Raw genomic sequence first — 17,014 nt, 5'->3', positions numbered from 1 at the left:
TTTTTTGCGTATTCTGTCTTCTGAATCTTACTTCATTGTTCCATTTTTACTACTTTCATCATCTTTGAGCTTCTCCTTCCTCTCACACTGTTGACTTAGAAGTTTAGGGAAATCACACTCTGACTCTACTCGCTAAGCCTATGTATGCTATTGTGCATGCAGACAATTGTAGAGTACAGCTGTGCAGCTACAGGCAGGAAGAGTAAGCTGAACAAAGAGGCCAAGAAAAACAAGGGATGCACGTGACCAAGACATGAAATCTGTTGTCAAGCAAAGTGTCCTTAAGACACCCTTATAACTGTACTGCATATTATCTTTTCCCATTTTCCCCCCCCCCCTAAAAAAATCTGGTTCTGTTAGAAACCAGACTGAAATTCCATCAAAAAGATCAGCCCTTGGTAGGTGCTAGAAGTTCTCAGGACATACTGCAGAAGAGTTTCATGGAAACAGAGCTTCTCAATTAGTATGTGCCCAAAGTGTTGCACAGAATCCAGATGGCTACGTTCCATGGACACAGCCGTGAGATGCAGATACCTGGTCTGCATGCATGTTCACGCAGTTCTGTGTCTGAGCTGATGGTTCCCTTGGGAGCGAGCACAGCATCAGGTGAATGTGTCCCATTTGACACTATCCTGAGCAGCTGTGCAACACTGTGACTATAGGAACCCGATCCCTTTCAACAGGGAATCTTAATGCACAGTGTAGTCATCTTCAGACATGAGTCTTGTGTGGAGAACTAGTGGGCCATGGAGGACAAGGTCAAAGTGGAACTTGTGTAGCCCAGACTAAAATTCTGCCCTGGATTCTGAGTAGCTGAGAGCAAATCATTCTGTGTGAGAGAACTGTACTGTTTATGCAGAACTGAAACACTGTAATCCATTCTTTGGCCTGGAAAACCTGATGCCTGACTGCTGCTTCATTCCCTTCACAAGGCATCTGTCTGCTTGGCAAAACTTGCCCAGTGCCTGGAGTTCTGCTTCTGTACAAGCCTGGAGTTGCCTCCTCTGACCTTTCCGTGACCAGCCTGCAGTCCAGACCAAACTGGTGTTAGAAATGAGGCATTTCCCTGTTACATTCCCCTTGTGCCACATCCTCATCTCTATTGCCCTCTCCTTTCCCCAGGAGAATACTCAGCCCTGCGAACACCAACAGAATTAGGCAGCTCATGACATGCACTGTTCACAGGGCAAAAAACAGCGGTGCTCCTGCGTTACTGCAGGTTTCTGTGGTTGCCTCAGCTAAGGACTCCCAAAACACTGCATGTACAGAAAACATAAACGATTTTTAAATGGTCTGTTACTTCCTTCCCTGAGCAGCAAGTCTTGGATGGTCAGCCAGGTGCCTCACTTTGTACACGGCAGAGCCAAAAGCTACTCCCATCTCCAAAGGTGACGGGCTGAGTGGGCCCACAGCCCAACAGAGTCCAGGTGCAGCAGTTCACTGCCTCTTTAGGTAAGGGTGGCACTTGATCAACCCTTTCTTGGCAGCCTTTGACAGATATGATAAGACAGTTGCTCAGGAAGTGGATGGCCTGGGCTCAGTTCTGTTGTCAAGGGGTGTGGCCTTGAGACTCTCTGGTCTGTCTAACAAGAGATGATTTTTAATCTGTTGTTGAGGTCAGGGCCAGGGCAAGCACTCACCAGCCTTCCTGCTGAAGCCCTGCCAGCACGTAGCAAAGAATCCACAGTTCTCTAGGGCATTGGAAAGTGTGCACCTGTGTCCTAATGGGCAGAATTTTCTCCTGATGCCTATCTCCTAGTCTGTCTCCTGATAGATTTCCCACAGAACTGTCTCTGTGTTGCATATGGCAATTGCTAATCCACATAGAAATGCACAAAATAGTAGGTTGCAGTCTCAGTCAAGGCTCCCAACCATGAAGCTTTTGAAGGTTTGGAGCAATGTTCAGGTAATACAACTTACAGGCACTATGCAATTGCTAAATGCTGTCATTACCAATGAGGACAGCCAAGGTTTAATGTGCATCATTTGCAGTGATACTGGTTTTACTAATCTCACCAGGCACTGTTTAGAAAACACAGTCCAGGCACTCCTGAGAATTACATACCAGGGCATAAAGAACAACTCATCATAAATTGAACCTTAGAAATTTGCAGCGCCAGCCAAAGACTAGTACAAGGTGGATGGCATTCTCTTCCTATATAAGGGCCTTTCCAGACCAGATAGGATGAGTTACTAATAAAATCCACATAGGCATACAGGAGACTGCTTTCTTCACTTTTGGATCCAGGAGGCTGTGAGGAGAGCAGCAGAAGTCCCACCTGATTAAGTAAAACTGAGACTTCATGTGGTTACGCTGAGAAGAAATACCTTTCAGAAAATGTTATGAAGGCTGGCATTGTTACCAGCTTTCCATCAATCATGAAAAACAACACTACAAAACGTTAGCATTGTACCTATTTTGCAAGGAGAAGTGCATCGAAAAAGGAAGGTGGGCAAGAATGCCAGGAGATCTCCATGGATCGACAAGGAGCTCCCGGACTTAAGTGCAAAAAATTCTATACAGCATGAAAACAGGAATGGGTTACCTGGGAGGACTACAGAGTTGTCCAAGCAGCCAGGGATCAGGTTAAGAAAGCTAAAACCCAGATAGAATTAAATCTAGTCAGAGATGTAAAGGGGAACAAGAAGAGTTTCTATAGATATGCCAGTGATAAAAGGAAGGCCGGGGAAGATGTGGGCCCAGTGCAGAAGGAAACTGGAGACCTGATCACAAGGGATACGGAGAAAGCTGAAGTGCTCAGTGACTTCTTTGTCTCAGTCTTCATTGTCAAGGGCTCTAGCCACACCATCCAAGCTGCAGAAAGCAAAGGTAAGAACTGGGAGAAGGAAGATCCACTTGCTATAAGTGAAGATCAGGTTCTAGAGCATCTAAAGAACCTGAAGGTGCACAAGTGCACCTGACAAGCTCCATCCATGGGTTCTGAGGGAACTGGCAGATAATGTTGCCAAGTTGCTATCCATCATATTTGAAAAGTCATGGCAGTCTAGTGAAGTTCCCACTGATTACAAAAGGGGAAACTTAAACCCCATTTTCAAGAAGGGAAAAAAAGAAGACCCAGGGAACTAAAAGCTAGTCAGTCTCACCTCTGTGCTTGGTAAAATTGTAGGACAGATCCTCCTGAAAGCCCTACTAAGGCCCATGGAAAATAAAGATGATGTGATTGGTGGCAACCAGCATGGCTTCACCAAGGGCAAATCATGCCTGACAAATTTGATGGCTTTTTATTATGGAGTTACAGCATCAGTAGAAGGAAGAGTAATTGATGTTGTCTACCTGAACTTGTGCAAAACATTTGACACTGTCCCACATGACATCCTTGTCACTAAGTTGGAGAAAAAATGAATTTGATGGACGGACCACTCACTGGATAAGGAACTGTCTGGATGGTTGCACTCAGATTGTTGCAGTCAGTGGCTGAATGTCCAGGTGGAATCTGGTGATGAGTGGCATTCCTCAGGGATCAGTGCTGGGACCAGTGTTGTTTAACATCTTTGTATGTGACATGCACAGTGGGATCGAGTGCACTCTCAGCAAGTTTGCAGATGACACCAAACTGAGTGGTGCAGTTGACACTCCAGAGGGAAGAGATGCTATCCAGAGGGACCTGGACGGGCTTGAGATGTGGGCCCATGTCAGCCTCATGAAGTTCAGCAAGGTCAATTGCAAGGTGCTGCACCTGGATCAGAGCAATCCCAAGCACAGATACAGACTGGGTGGCAAATGTCTTGAGAGAAGCCCTGAGGAGAAGGATTTGGGGGTGTCAGTTGATGGAACAACATGAGCTGGCAATGTGCACTTGCAACCCACAAGGCCAACTGTACCCTGGGCTGCATCAGGAGAAGCAGGTTAAGGGAGGTGATTCTGACCCTCTTCTCTCGTGAGACCCCACCTGGTGTATTGTGTCCATTTCTGGGGCTTACAACATAAGAAGGATTTGGAGCTGTTGGAGCAGGCCCAGAGAAGGGCCATGAAGATGGTCAGAGGGTTGGAGCACTGCCCCTGTGAGGACAAGCTGAGAGTTGGGGCTCTTCAGCCTGGAAAAGAGAATGCTCCAGGAGGATCCTAATAGCAGCCTTCCAGTAAGTGGAGGGGCCTACAGGAAAGCTGGGGAGGGACTTTTTATAAGGGCATGTAGCAACAGGACAAGGGGAAATGGTTTTAAACTGGAAGATGGTATATTGAAAGTAGATACTAGGAAGAAGTTCTTTGCTGTGAGGGTAGTGAGACACTGGAACTAGTTGGCCAGCGAGGTTATGGATGTCCTCTCCCTGGAAGCACTCAAGGCCATGCTGGATGGGACTTTGAGCAACTTGGTCTAGAAGGAGGTGTCCCTGCCTATAGCAGGGGCGTTGGAGCTAGGTGGCCCTAAAGGTCCCTTTCAACCCAAACTATTCTGTGATTCTATGATCAACAGCAAAGGGGGAACTTCTTAGAGGGCAGTTTAAAATAACCTTATCTTGTTTTATTTGCATTCTGGTCACTCTCTGAAGTGGAAAGCAGATAGTACATTTGCCACTTCTAATTTCCTGGCGTCTACGGATGTTTCCTCTAGCACTGGCTGCTCTCTTCTTCCCAGCTTCCCCCAGAGTGGCTGGCTCTGCTCATAGCAGAAGGCACAGAATTGCTGGGGATAACATATCTGTACCTGTACTTGAATACCCTTAAGACACATCATCTAGCTTCAGCCACCTACTTAGTGATGTCTGTAGCCCAGTGTAGTTAGGGTGTTTTTTTGTTTACAATTACCATTGGCTTCAATCTTCAGGAACTCTAGACAATCCCAAGTTACCTGAGAGAAGTACCAGAGAAGGACCCTGAGCAAGTTTCTCATCCAAACAAACAGCAAAGCTTTCTGGGGAAAAGTCGCACAGCAATCACTGTGCTACTTAACCAGGCCTATGGGTATGGGTAGTGAAAGTCACTGAAAGAAGGATAGCCAGCAGAAATTTCCCTTCTGTTTTTAGTAGGTGAGGTAGAAGTATGTTACCACTAAGCTACAGCACAGCAGACAAGATCAGCACAGAACCCCTTCCTTTGAAAAGCATTTGTCCCTTTACTCATTTCTACCGGATATCTCCCACTCTGTCCTGGTTCACCAGTCTTCCTTACATGAGCCTTTAAATCTGGCAGGTCTGAGTCCCTGTAGTTTTGAAACAACTGTACTGTATTTGGGAGCTGCTTGCTGTCTTCTAGAGGAAGGCTGCTCATCATTACTGAGTTGAAATATCCTCCTGTTACCCTTTGTGCAGCACTTGACCCTGAGTGCCAAGATGGCAGCAGTTCACAAGGGAACCCGTAGAGGAGAAAATTAAGCCCAGACCACTGCAAGTCTAAAAAAAAAATGTTTCCCTAAAGTAAACTCTTCCCAAACATGGAAATATTTTACATATTTTTACATATTTTGTGTACAGTAAGAATTTCCTGCCCTTTCTCCTAAAAACCAACATGCAATCTTCCTTTGAAGTCCCTGTTTCTCATACTATTCAGCTCTGTGTTATGGTCAGAACTTCTTTCTCACCATTATTGTGGCTATGTAACAGCCTTGCTGTTGAGTTCAGACACACGCTCATCCTATGTTCAGTCATCTGTGGTGGGATAAGTGTTGACCTGGGTAGCATTTGAGGAGGGATGTTGTACGTCTCTGAGTTAGTCTTGTGGCTAACTTACTTGCAAACTTCAGAGATAGGTTGCAGTGATTTGCTCTCAGACAAGAAACTCGCTCTCCACTGTAAAATTTACCAAAAGGAAGGATTTAAGAAGGTAGCTGACATTTTGCAAAACTGAGGTGTTTAGCTTCTGATAAAGGCTTATCAAAGAAAACATGACAGAAAGAAAAGTAGAAAATTTCTTTTCCAGCACAGAGGATGCCCTTGACAGAACTGCAATGTATTTGGGACCTACCTTCACCTGGAAAATAACTGCAATAAAGCCATGGCAGGTTTGCAGAGATGTGGCTCACGCAGTACTCATCACAGCTTTTGCTGTGGTGGACCACAGCACAGTTACTGTTGCTCCTGTTCTGTAATGAATGGTAGGAAAGGCAAATAGGAACCTTGGACCTGAATCACAGGGAACTACATGGACATGATGATAGACAGGACTGGCTATAAGGTATCACAGCAGTCACAGCTGCAGCCACTTCTATCTGGGGCTTCTGCCAATAGTTAAAATTTACCATGAGCAGAAGAGGAGCAGCAACATTGCCAGATAAGAGGCCAAGTGAATAAATAAACTACATAAATCCCTCCTGAAACAGGGAGTTGGACAGTCTCCAATGAGAATGATTTGTGAAGAAGAGTAGAGAAAGAGATGGGAAGAAAAATGCTTTGCTGGGGTGAAGAGGGGTCAGTGTAGCAAGAAGAGGTTTGTTTATTCAAGGCTTACATCTTGGGATGTGTTGCTCCTTGAACCAGGGGCCTGGCATACTGCTGAGTTCCAGTCGGAACCATCACGGTGAGATTTCCTTATAGGGATGTAAAAATGGGCTACACAAGTGTGAGCCCTCCCATTTCCTGGGTGATCTACGTTCAGCCCTCAGTGATACTTTCATGGATCACCAGAAGAATTAATAGGCTCAGATTGTGTCTGGATTCTAGCAGTTTTTGCAGCCTGGTTCCCCATTCTGTGACTCAGTTATTTTCCCATCCTCTTCCCTTTCAGTTTACTCCTCTGGGGGAGTTTGTGTTCTGAACCTGCCCTTCTTACTTATTTCTCCTTTTGCAGCCCTAACAATGTTCCCCTTTCAAAATAATCTTGATGCCACTGCAGTGCTCACATGGATATAGATAAACAGTTTAAATTATGTTGGCATGAGGATGCAAACAGGGATTAATCTAAGTGGAAAATGCAGAGAGATGGCTTTGAATGAAACTAAAGACTATATATTAGATTTATCCATGGGCAATTTGGGTTCAGTTGTAATTAAAACCTCTTCTTGAGCTTTTTAAAGTTCATTTAAAGTGGAGTTTCCTACAAGCCGTCTAATCTTACCTGCAGTGAACACAAGAGTTGAAATAACTGGTGCCTATTAGGAGAGGTTGAAAACAAAAGCTCAGTTACCTAGTTCCTGCTATTGAACAAGACTAAAAGAGAGGTGGATTCACCAAGATGAACCAAAACTTGTCTATTCTGCATTATTTTCTGCTTTAAAGATAAGACTTGCACACAGGGATCCATTCAAATTTCTTTAGATTCTCTTCTTTGATCAGTAAATGAACTTAAGGGTAGAAAATAATGGTTTGATATTTTGGCCTCTTTAGACACTTACCCTCAGAACAGGTTGTCCAGGGATTCCCCTAACTGAAGGTTTTGTCAATTCACTTAATACGGACATGGTATTATTATGTTTTGCATCAATATTGAATATTACTGTAGCTTTTAACCACCTAGGACTGGTCGCACACACACTTTTGGCTGGTAGTGAGGAGCATTCATGATGTGTTCTCCAGTGCAGAATCATAGAATCCCCAAGGTTGGAAAAGACCTACAAGATCATCCAGTCCAACCATCCACCTATCTCCAGTAGTTCTCACTAAACCATGTCCCTCAACATAATGTGTAAATGCTCTTTGAACACCACCTCCCTGGGCAGCTCATTCCAGCATCTGACTACTTTTTCAGAAAAGCAGCATTTCCTAATGTCCAGCTTTAATCTTCCCTGGCACAGCTTGAGTCCATTCCGTCTAGTCCTAGGCACAGAAGAGACCAACTCCCAGCTCACTACAGCCTCCCTTCAAGGAAGTTCATATTCTTTCCAGATAGACCAGAACAGCACATTATACACTGTGCTTTGTGAATATGCAGTGACTTATATGAAATACAACATTTGCCACAAGTCCAATAAAAGATTGTCCAGGGAGAAGAGGTTAGCTCATACTTGAAGATACGGACACCCCGTATCTTCATGAGGCATCATGGGAGGAGATGATGCTGTCAGTACTTCTCCACTGCTTGATGTGCAAGAAAGTAGGATGTCGCTGATTCACCAAACTCCATCTGCACAGAGGGAGTCCCTTCCAGAGGGAAGTCGCATAACCTCACCATGGGGATAAGAGATGTGCTCCACCAGAGGGCACGTGCCTTGCTATAGCATAACACATCACTCTCAAAAAGTTGTCTTCTGTGTCAGAAACAGGTACCTGAGACATTTGAGAATGGCTGTCTTGCTCTTTTAAGGCAGCAGATTGTGAAGGAGTTTGGTTACGCTGAAGAAAAAAAAAGAAAAAGAAAAAGACACTTCTATCAGATGAAGGTTATATTGCAAGCTGAGATGGTGACCCCAAGGTACATGGTGTAAGCTTCCCCCTGCAGACAAGGTCTCTGAATGGTTCGCTCTTTAAATCCTGCAGCTACCTTACTGAAAACTGAGACGGGTACATGTGGTGTCTGGGAAAGCTGTGAGCAGAAGGCACAAGTCTGCCTAGAGAGTGCTGCTTTGCAGGGTCAGGTGGGGAAGGGGAGCCTGTGCAAGGCTCTGATTTCTCCCGCATTCACTTGAATTTCAAAGGAAACCACAACATCATTTCACAGTATTTCTTACTGAATCCTGGCAGGGTATAGTGATGTTTATTTTGGCAGGAGCTTTGACCTAAGCAGATTCCTGCCCCCAGACACCTCCCCACCCCCTCCTTGGCTACACAGGTGCTATTGGTGCGGAGCTGCTCTTCCTGTGCCACACTGTAGGCCTCAGCACTCCCTGTGCTCACATTGGCTCTCTACTATGCCAGCTTTCTTTTCTGTTGGGTGGCACGGTGAACCTGAATTAAAAACAATCTTCTATTTTTGATTGGGTTATTTGTAGTCACAATTTCACCCCAACCTGGTTTGCAGCACAGCCCTGCAGGCAGTTTCATCAGCAGAGTTGAGGAAGGGTAAGAACAGAAGGTGCTCAAAACGGCACTGTGGGTAGAGAGAGAAGTTCAACATATGCCCTCACTGTGTGCCTCTTAGAGCCATTTACCTGGGTTAGCAGTGAGTGTGAGGGCTGTGAAGAAAATCATATCACCCCCTGAGTAGGACACATCAAGAAGGCCCTTCCAAGTGAGCAGTGGTGAGGTCTGGCCACTCGGCTGCAGTCTGCTCCCTTGTTGGGCTGTGCTACCAATGCTGTTACTGAAATGACTGGGGTTAAAAATAACCTGGTAAAGAGTTATGGGAAGTATTTTTAGCCCAGATCATTTCAGTGATCCAGTTTACAGCACATCCCTACAAACACGTTGGCATGAGGGAGGGAGAAGGAAAGGTCAAGGGATGAAAGAGCAATTGGAAACATGAGCTCTTTGTCCAAACCAGGATTTCATGAAATGGCACCCCAAAAGTGCTGACACTCTCTGCTTTTCACCTAGCTTACTGACAACTGGGTTTCTCGTGGTGAAGTGCACTGAGGACTGTCTGCTGAAGATCTCTGATTTCTGGATCCTGTTTCTGAAAGCAAGACACCGGCTCTGGGCCTCTTATGCTATTTTGTGTCTGCCACTATGTTTATCATCGTTTTTGCCAATTTGCTTTTGCTTCAGTAGATAGTGCAGCTATGAAAAACTCCATGGGAGTCAGGGGCGAGCTGTGCAGAGCTTGTGCAAGTGCAGGGTATGAGAAGGCAGCAGGCATGATGGCCTGGTGTGAGGACTGTCTCTGTGGAATAGCTCCTGTGAAGCTCTTCAGAGCAGGGGAGGCATGCAGGGCTGGGCCTCAAAACCAAGTCTAGATGAAGCCGCATGAGGACAAGAGTGGGAAAGTACACAGGACTGGTGCAAGCAGTCATGTAAGCAGTAGGTGGATTCAGAGCCACAAAACACTCCGGTCTTGCAAGGTGCTGCAAAGTCACCCACCCTTGCAGTTAAAAGGTGTTCCGTGCAGCCAAAGTATTGTAACTAGAAAAGCAGGCACTTCAGAGGACTCCTAGCACAGTGGAGGACACATCTCTGCTGGTACTCACCCAGTATGTAGATGCTGCTTAAGCCCAAACACTTCACTGTATGGTAACTTATAAACATTTGCTCTTTTCACCAGCCAAAGCAGATGCACAAATCCAAACTGGAGCTTCTCCCTCAGTACCCGCTTCCAACACCTACTGGTCCTCCTTCCGACTAGCACTGCAGTCACTTATCACAGCCAGTGCCCAAACTTGTGGAGTACCAATCCCATGACATGGGGTCAGGACAGCTTTCAATTGCAGAGGCCTGGGGGTGAGGGGAGCTAGTTTTGAACCTATCTTAGCAGGATGTTTGAATTCATCCCCAAAACTACCTCTGGCCTTTCCAGTTTTTCCCCAGGACTCTTTATAATTTTGATTTCATAAGAAACTCATTATCTTTAATGATACTCCCCACCTGTAGCTTACATCCATGACCTTTAAGAAAAGTTCTTTGTGAGAACACAAATGGTACAGACAGGAAATTGTGGCTTCTAGACCTCTTTTGTCCTTAGCGACTTCTTTAACCCTAGTACCTTCTGCCATTTTAGCTTGCCAGTGCAGTCAGGACTGCACCTTGAAAGACACAGCAGGGATGGTGTTGGATACTTCTGCAGGACCTGATGGTGTGTCTACCAGGCAGCCTGTGAGAGAACTAGGGGCATACATCTCTATTAAAAATGGTGGTACCTCTTCAAGCCATCTGCAGAAATGAGGAAAGGCAGGCAGCACATTTTGCTCTCACATCAGAGGCAATGACTCCAAAGGAAAAGGACCCTTCCAAAGGAAGGAGAAGCTTTGGTGAGAAGTTTGAGTTGCTGAAATTGTACCTACCCCATGAATAATGGCAGAACTTTCTTCTGTAGCACAGCTAGAGGGGCTGGGTTCAGTTTCAAAAGCAAAGAGAGGGGACTGGAAAAAAATAAAAAATAAATGTCAAATTTACTCAAAATTATATACTTATTTGGAAGAGGAAAGTGAGACCCTTTACATAGAACTTGTTGGTTGCACTTCCTCTTTTGCAGACTGTCATGCTTATATTGATGGTGCAATTTAATTCCTGTTTTGCCTCTCAATCTGAAATCTTTCAGAATATGTGATGCTTAGATACTTCTTTTTATGGAAGAGTGAAGGACCTCAGAATAGCAGCCACCAAATGGCCGATGGAGTAAGTCTTGTACCCTGGCTCACCGCTTTTACTCCATGCAGGCAGACCACATTTCTGACAGGTGCAAAATTCAAGTCTGAATAATTCTGCTGTTTTTTGCAAAAGAAGAGCAGAACTGATCCTCATCGTCATCCAGAAAGTTGGTGGACTATGTCACTGAATGGGGAAAAACACTAAAAAAGGGTCAGAATGCACTAATACCCCAGGTCAGGGGAAAGCCAGCACCAAGCAGACATGTCTCAGTGGTAGAGGAGGCCGAGGGCTGATGCCAGCTCTACAGGGAGGGTGAGGACATGAGGCTTCCCCCTTCCTTGCAGTGCACAGGCAGCCCCTGGAAGTCAGTGGGAGAGCACTTTCCTTCCCATGTGAGGGAGGGAATTTTCTGCATCCAAGTGTCCCAGTATGGTGAACCTCCACTACTAGGAGGCATACAGCCTGGAACACCAGCTGGGGAAAAAAAAGAAAAAAGGAAAAAAAAAAAAAACAACCCACAAAAAACAGTGCTGTAGAAAAAGCTGGACAGAGGACAGCAGTTCCATTGCCAGAAAGGATCTGAGAAAGGACTTTTCCTGTTGCAAAAGGCATAGTGTAATTGGAGAGCCTGCAGCTGGCAGTTTCGGGAGGACACAGCCCGTGGGCTACTTGTTCTAATCTTAGAATGGCATGCTCACTGCTTCCTGTGCGCTGGACTCAGGCTCCATGTGCTGGAGAGCTGTGCTGCAATGCCACCAGCAAAACAAGAAATGCACAGAATCTGTCCAGCTGTACAGCTCCAATCAAAGCTAGAGAAAAGGAGTCGTGTTTTCAGACTGGAGAGCAACAAGTTTAACAAAAACAGCCACACAACATCCCTAACGTAAGAGGTCAACGAGGCCAACAGGAAATGCAAAGCCTTTCTGGGTGAAGGCAGAGGACTGTGAAAGAAGCAAAAGTATGAGAAGAAAAGAGACGACAGGGGAGACAACCCTCCCACGCCAACTTCTGGCACCTGCAACTCCTCAGCCTTAGCTGAGGTTCAGGCTGAGTCAAGCACCTGGATTCTTTCTCCTTTCCCCAGCTTCATCCTTCTTCCCCTCCTTGTTCCACAAAGCCCTTCATTAACAGCATGGAGCTCTGGAAAGGGTTCTGCCTCCCCACTGAACCCAGCCATCGTTGTTTTGTGCCGCACGTTGTCCTCCTCATCTGCTTTCTTCACGGGTCCTTCCTTTTCCCTTCTCTGCCACTTCCCCTGCCTCTAATGACTCTAATGAAGGCAGAGAAGATGGAGGGAAGAGGTGCCAGAAGCTCACTGAGAAGACCAAGCTTGAATTGGCTTTTGTGGGTGGATGCGAGAAAGCTGGTCAGAAGTGTTCAGGAAGATTTTAAGAGGAAAGATATAGTGAAGATCCTGGAAACAGAATAACAGCATCTACTGGGGGCTTGTGGGACTGGGAGAAGTAGGACAGCATTTACTGGGAGCTGCCACACTCTGAAAAGGAGAAAGGTCCTTTGGCCAGAAGAAACAGCCATGGGCCAGCTTGGTGTTCTGGGGGCCTTTTACCTCCTCAGTACTGAAGGAGTGGTTACATTAACTAACCAGCCAGTTCCTCCCAGGCAGAGCAGCATGAAGGGAGAAGGAAGAACATCTTTGGAGAAACAGACATGTCTTCCTCAAACTACAGCCTTTGGTGTACTTTCTGACTGAGAAATAGAATTGTGTAGAGCATGAAGGACAAGAAGCATTGTGCCGGTCATGCATTAATAGCAGTGGTATAGAGAGTGGAGGCTCCTTTCCAGTGGTTCATAGCCTGGTTTGTAGTCTTGAGGTCTCAGTTACCAACAAAACAAGGATTAGTGGCTAGATATTCACAGTTCCTGTGGTTTAGTTTTCACTTAATCAGATATTGAAGACAAAGAACAAAAGTTTCCTTTCATGAGCTTTGATTTCAAGGTTTACTCCTGCCCTTTCATGATACACTCATAGCAAAGAAAACAAGGTAACTGTGTGATGAGCAGGGCTGCTTGCTGCAGGAAGAACTGCACCATCCAGTCTCCAGCAATCCTCCCACTTCTCAGTCTGCTTTGGCCCAGGAGAGTGGAAGCTTCCCTCAGCACTGGTATTTCCTCTCTCCTGCCCACCCACCTGATTCTTTCATTGCCATCAAAAGCAGAACAGCACAGCGACATCCCTGGGGAGACACTAGGTTGCTGCAGGGGCAGAGAATGGCTTCTCATAGCAGAACCATAGGAAAAGGAAGGGCACTTGTCACTAGGGCAGCAAAAACGGGTGAGAGGGATGAGAAGAGAATGGGGATGTCATTTATCACTCAATTCCATCAGTTCACTGCTAGGAAAAGAGAGGGAACATGAAAAAATACTCAGTGTAGAACCTTCAGCCAAGGATGAAAAGTGTATGAGTTACTAATTGTATGTGATTCTACTGACTACCTTAGATATTTGAATGTACTGCTATGTCCTGTATTCCAAAAACTTCTGCTCTCAGACTGGATGATCGATGCCAGATGTGAGAAACTCTGCTTAGTGTCGTTGCTTACTCTTGTACTTCGTAACACACAAGCAGGCTCCTCTCTAGCCTGCTTGCTTTTCCCAGCCTTTGCCCATAGCATACTGTTTCTGATTTGTCAGAACAGGCCAACGGAGACCAACTCAGAGGTGGACAAATCAGGATCACCCTCAGTGGCTCAGCTAGCAGGGAAATTCAAAGAGCAAGCAGCCAGTATCACTGGAAAAGAGGTAAGGAGCTTTGCAGCCACAAGCAGGTAATGAAATGGGAAATGAGACACTTGCTTCTGCCTGTAGAAGTTAGAGCCTCAGTGTATAAATCCACCTTGATTTTGAATCTCCTAAAAGGCTTTGTCTCATGCAAGCTATGACATTATCTTTGGTGCACTGCTGATTTGTGCATGGTTGTTTTTTTTTGGCAGAGCCACACGTTCACACTGTGACTGAGATGCTCTAAAGTTGGGTGGGATGTGCATGTATCACTAACAGTAGCAGGCAGCAATGCATGTACTGTGTAGGCTGGCTTTTGTGGGCTGAGGGTAGCAATGAATAATAAAGAAGCTAATTTTGAACCGTGGAAGAAAGTGGCAAACAATAGGTTACGTAGAGCAGAAGCCAGTGGCAAAAGGAGAAAGTCTCCTTCAGGTACTTCCTTCTATACATTTCTGAGACAGAAAGTTATCTCCTTAATTGCCCTAGTTACCTCTTTGCAATAACAACATTTCAGACTCCATGCCTATCTCTGTCATTCTGAGCCTTTATTTTACTGAAAGCCCACGATGCCAAGCATTCAACTTACAGGTTGTCTTTCACCAGGTAGGCAGAACACTTGAATACTTCTCTTAGGAAGAAAGGAAAATCAAAGTGTTTATGAATGGATTCTGACATTTTAGGAGAGCCCTCTGTATCACCACACACTTTTTTAGAAGTGTAAATGCCTACTGACAGGCCCTTTCCAGTCAGTAGATTTAAAACTCCTTTAAAACTGAGCTTTTCGCTTTTCTTGCTCAGCTGATTTCAGTTTTGTCCCAGGCTGGACCTAAGGGCATCCTCCCTGTAACCCATCATGTCTTTGGTGGAATGCACTGGTGACCTCTGTTGTGTGGGGATGGAGTGCCACTGTTTATCAGAAGTTAACACTCACATAGCTGGGCCCCAGGCTAGGAATAGCCAATCTCTCCCCAGCTGTTAATTTTTTCTTCCAATCATCAGTGCGCTACTCCATCCATCCCATTATACTCATTTCCTCTTTTTAAGGTATGGGATTTAATTGCGCCAAGTTCCTCATCCTTAGGAAGCCAGAAAGTTCCCAGACCTTCCTTATGTTATCTGCAGACCTCTGCTGTTCCCAAGCCCAGGCAGGGTAGAGGGGCCTCACAGTGAAGGAAAAACTCATTTTCTCCAGGGAATGAGGAGGACAAAGTTTCCTGTCTTTTCTCACCAAGCTGCCTGTCGCTTCCCCACAGCTTTCTCAGGCTGGCCTCAGATTAATGTCTGCCTGGATGGTCCTTAACCCTTGCTTGACCCTATGCCCGCAATGAGGAACCTATCAACCAGTGAACCTCTGACCATCACTGTGGCACAACACAGCATTGTTTGGTTGCAGAATGGTAGGGTTTCAATAAAACTGGGTATTACTGCTGCCTAGTGTGATGCAAGCGGAACAGCAGGACAGCTTTAGTCTGCTTAGAGATGCAGCATTGCCGTGACTGGGTGTAATACCACCAGTAGTTAACTGAAATCAACTCCACATGTACCCCAAGACATCCAATTCCATAAAGAGCATGTGCCATAATCCATATATTTTTTTTTTCACATGCCTGCCTGTTAGGAAGTAGCGAAATTATCCTCACATTATACTGTGGATACTAAGGAATATCCACCAAGTTGTCCAAAAATTGGTAAGATCATGAGCCAGTCTCATGGTTCATGCAATGAAAAAGGATATAACCTACTTTTCCAGTACTAGGACTGGGCTTGAGATGCTGTGAGCCTAGCATGCTGGTCATGTATCCATACATTAATGTCATATGGTGCCTTTGGAAATTTCCTTTAGGTAAGCTAAGCCCCGCCATCCAAGCAGGTCACTTACAGAGCATGCTGTTTTGTGCTTGAATTTCACTTAACCAAATAACAACAGACTGATGTTCCTTCTGCTGAGTTGGTTGCTTTTTTCTCTCAGGTGCCACCACATAAGCCAACTCGGAGGAAACCGCCATGCTCCCTTCCACTGTATTCCAACAAAACTGAGACAAGCCAGAACAATGGGCAAGTGAGTTATCAATTTAACCCAGGGACAAATAATCTTTTCTCTGCAGTCTGTTTTCTCATGAGCCATGAGCTTGCAGGTAGCACAGCAATTAAGCTGGAGACATCGGTCATGCACCATCAAACCTTGCCATGCTTCCACACAGGCACTGACTCAGAATTAGCAGCATGTTGCTTCCAACTCTGGTAACACACGGACACTTCCCATTTCTATTGCTTTTGCTTTTAACCCTACTGCACTGACAGATCCACACAGTTACCACCTTTGAATTGTTTTAAAGCAGGAACTGCTAGCATTTATTACATTTGAACACCATTTTAGCACAGGAGACTTCTATTTATTTAGTTTTAGCTTCATATGAACACAAAAGGTTCAAATATAGTGGCATAACAGTTCTGCTCTAAAGAAAAAGGGAATAATTAGTCTAGAGTGAAGAGGGTTTCTTTCAGCAATGCCTGCAGAATATTGTCTTGAGGTGTCCCCCATACAGCACTCTTGCACGAGCAGATCCCAGTAAGGTCCAAAGAAGCTGACTGCTACTCACCCAATTTATATTCAAACCTTTTCTAGTCACTTCTGTCTTTCTGTACTATCAAAGTATGAGGTTTATCCACCAAATTTTACATCATTGCCTGCCCTTAAGGAAATGGTTGTTGAATGTTCTTTTCTGATAGCTACAGGCTCTCATTGCCTCCATGCCAGAGAAGCACAAACTTTAAAGTCTCACATTCCTCTCTTTTCCTTTGGATCTGAAAACAGTAATACATTTCTTCTCAAAGAAATACTCTCCCATTCTCAGTTTTGAGCCTTTCAGAGCTCAACCATTATGGCCACTTAGACTTTTCCTTTCCATACTAATTGGGTACCCTGTAACTATTAGTTGAGTGGTGGCAGAAAGTTTTTACCATTACAAAAAGCTTGTAATCTTTTGCCAACATTAAGGCCCTGTGCCCTTTGAGAGGTAGAATTTTAATCTGTCCAATCCTCGTATAGGGGGAAACTGTGTAATAGGTTAGATACTCAACTGAAAGCCACATAGCAACACCTAACTCAGACAATCCAGCCGAAGGATGATTACCTTTTGTCCCAGAAGAAGGATACATGCATGTGGAGCCCTAAGATGTCTAGAAAACAAAACGGGAG

At 45.2% G+C, this 17,014-nt stretch overlaps 1 protein-coding gene across 1 annotated transcript in view; it reads left to right on the top strand.

Moving 5' to 3' along the window:
- RCSD1 (RCSD domain containing 1) overlaps nucleotides 1–17,014 on the top strand; it is a 34,900-nt gene that overhangs the window by 11,915 nt on the left and 5,971 nt on the right. The window contains exons 2-3 of the mRNA XM_072346816.1: nucleotides 13,726–13,833; nucleotides 15,785–15,874. Of these exons, the coding sequence (XP_072202917.1) occupies nucleotides 13,726–13,833; nucleotides 15,785–15,874 (198 nt within the window). The remainder of the gene's footprint in view (nucleotides 1–13,725; nucleotides 13,834–15,784; nucleotides 15,875–17,014) is intronic.

The sequence above is a fragment of the Excalfactoria chinensis genome, chromosome 1 (genome assembly GCF_039878825.1).
Source record: "Excalfactoria chinensis isolate bCotChi1 chromosome 1, bCotChi1.hap2, whole genome shotgun sequence".
NCBI classification, from domain to species: domain Eukaryota; kingdom Metazoa; phylum Chordata; class Aves; order Galliformes; family Phasianidae; genus Excalfactoria; species Excalfactoria chinensis.
This window is presented reverse-complemented; position numbering and strand designations above follow the sequence as displayed.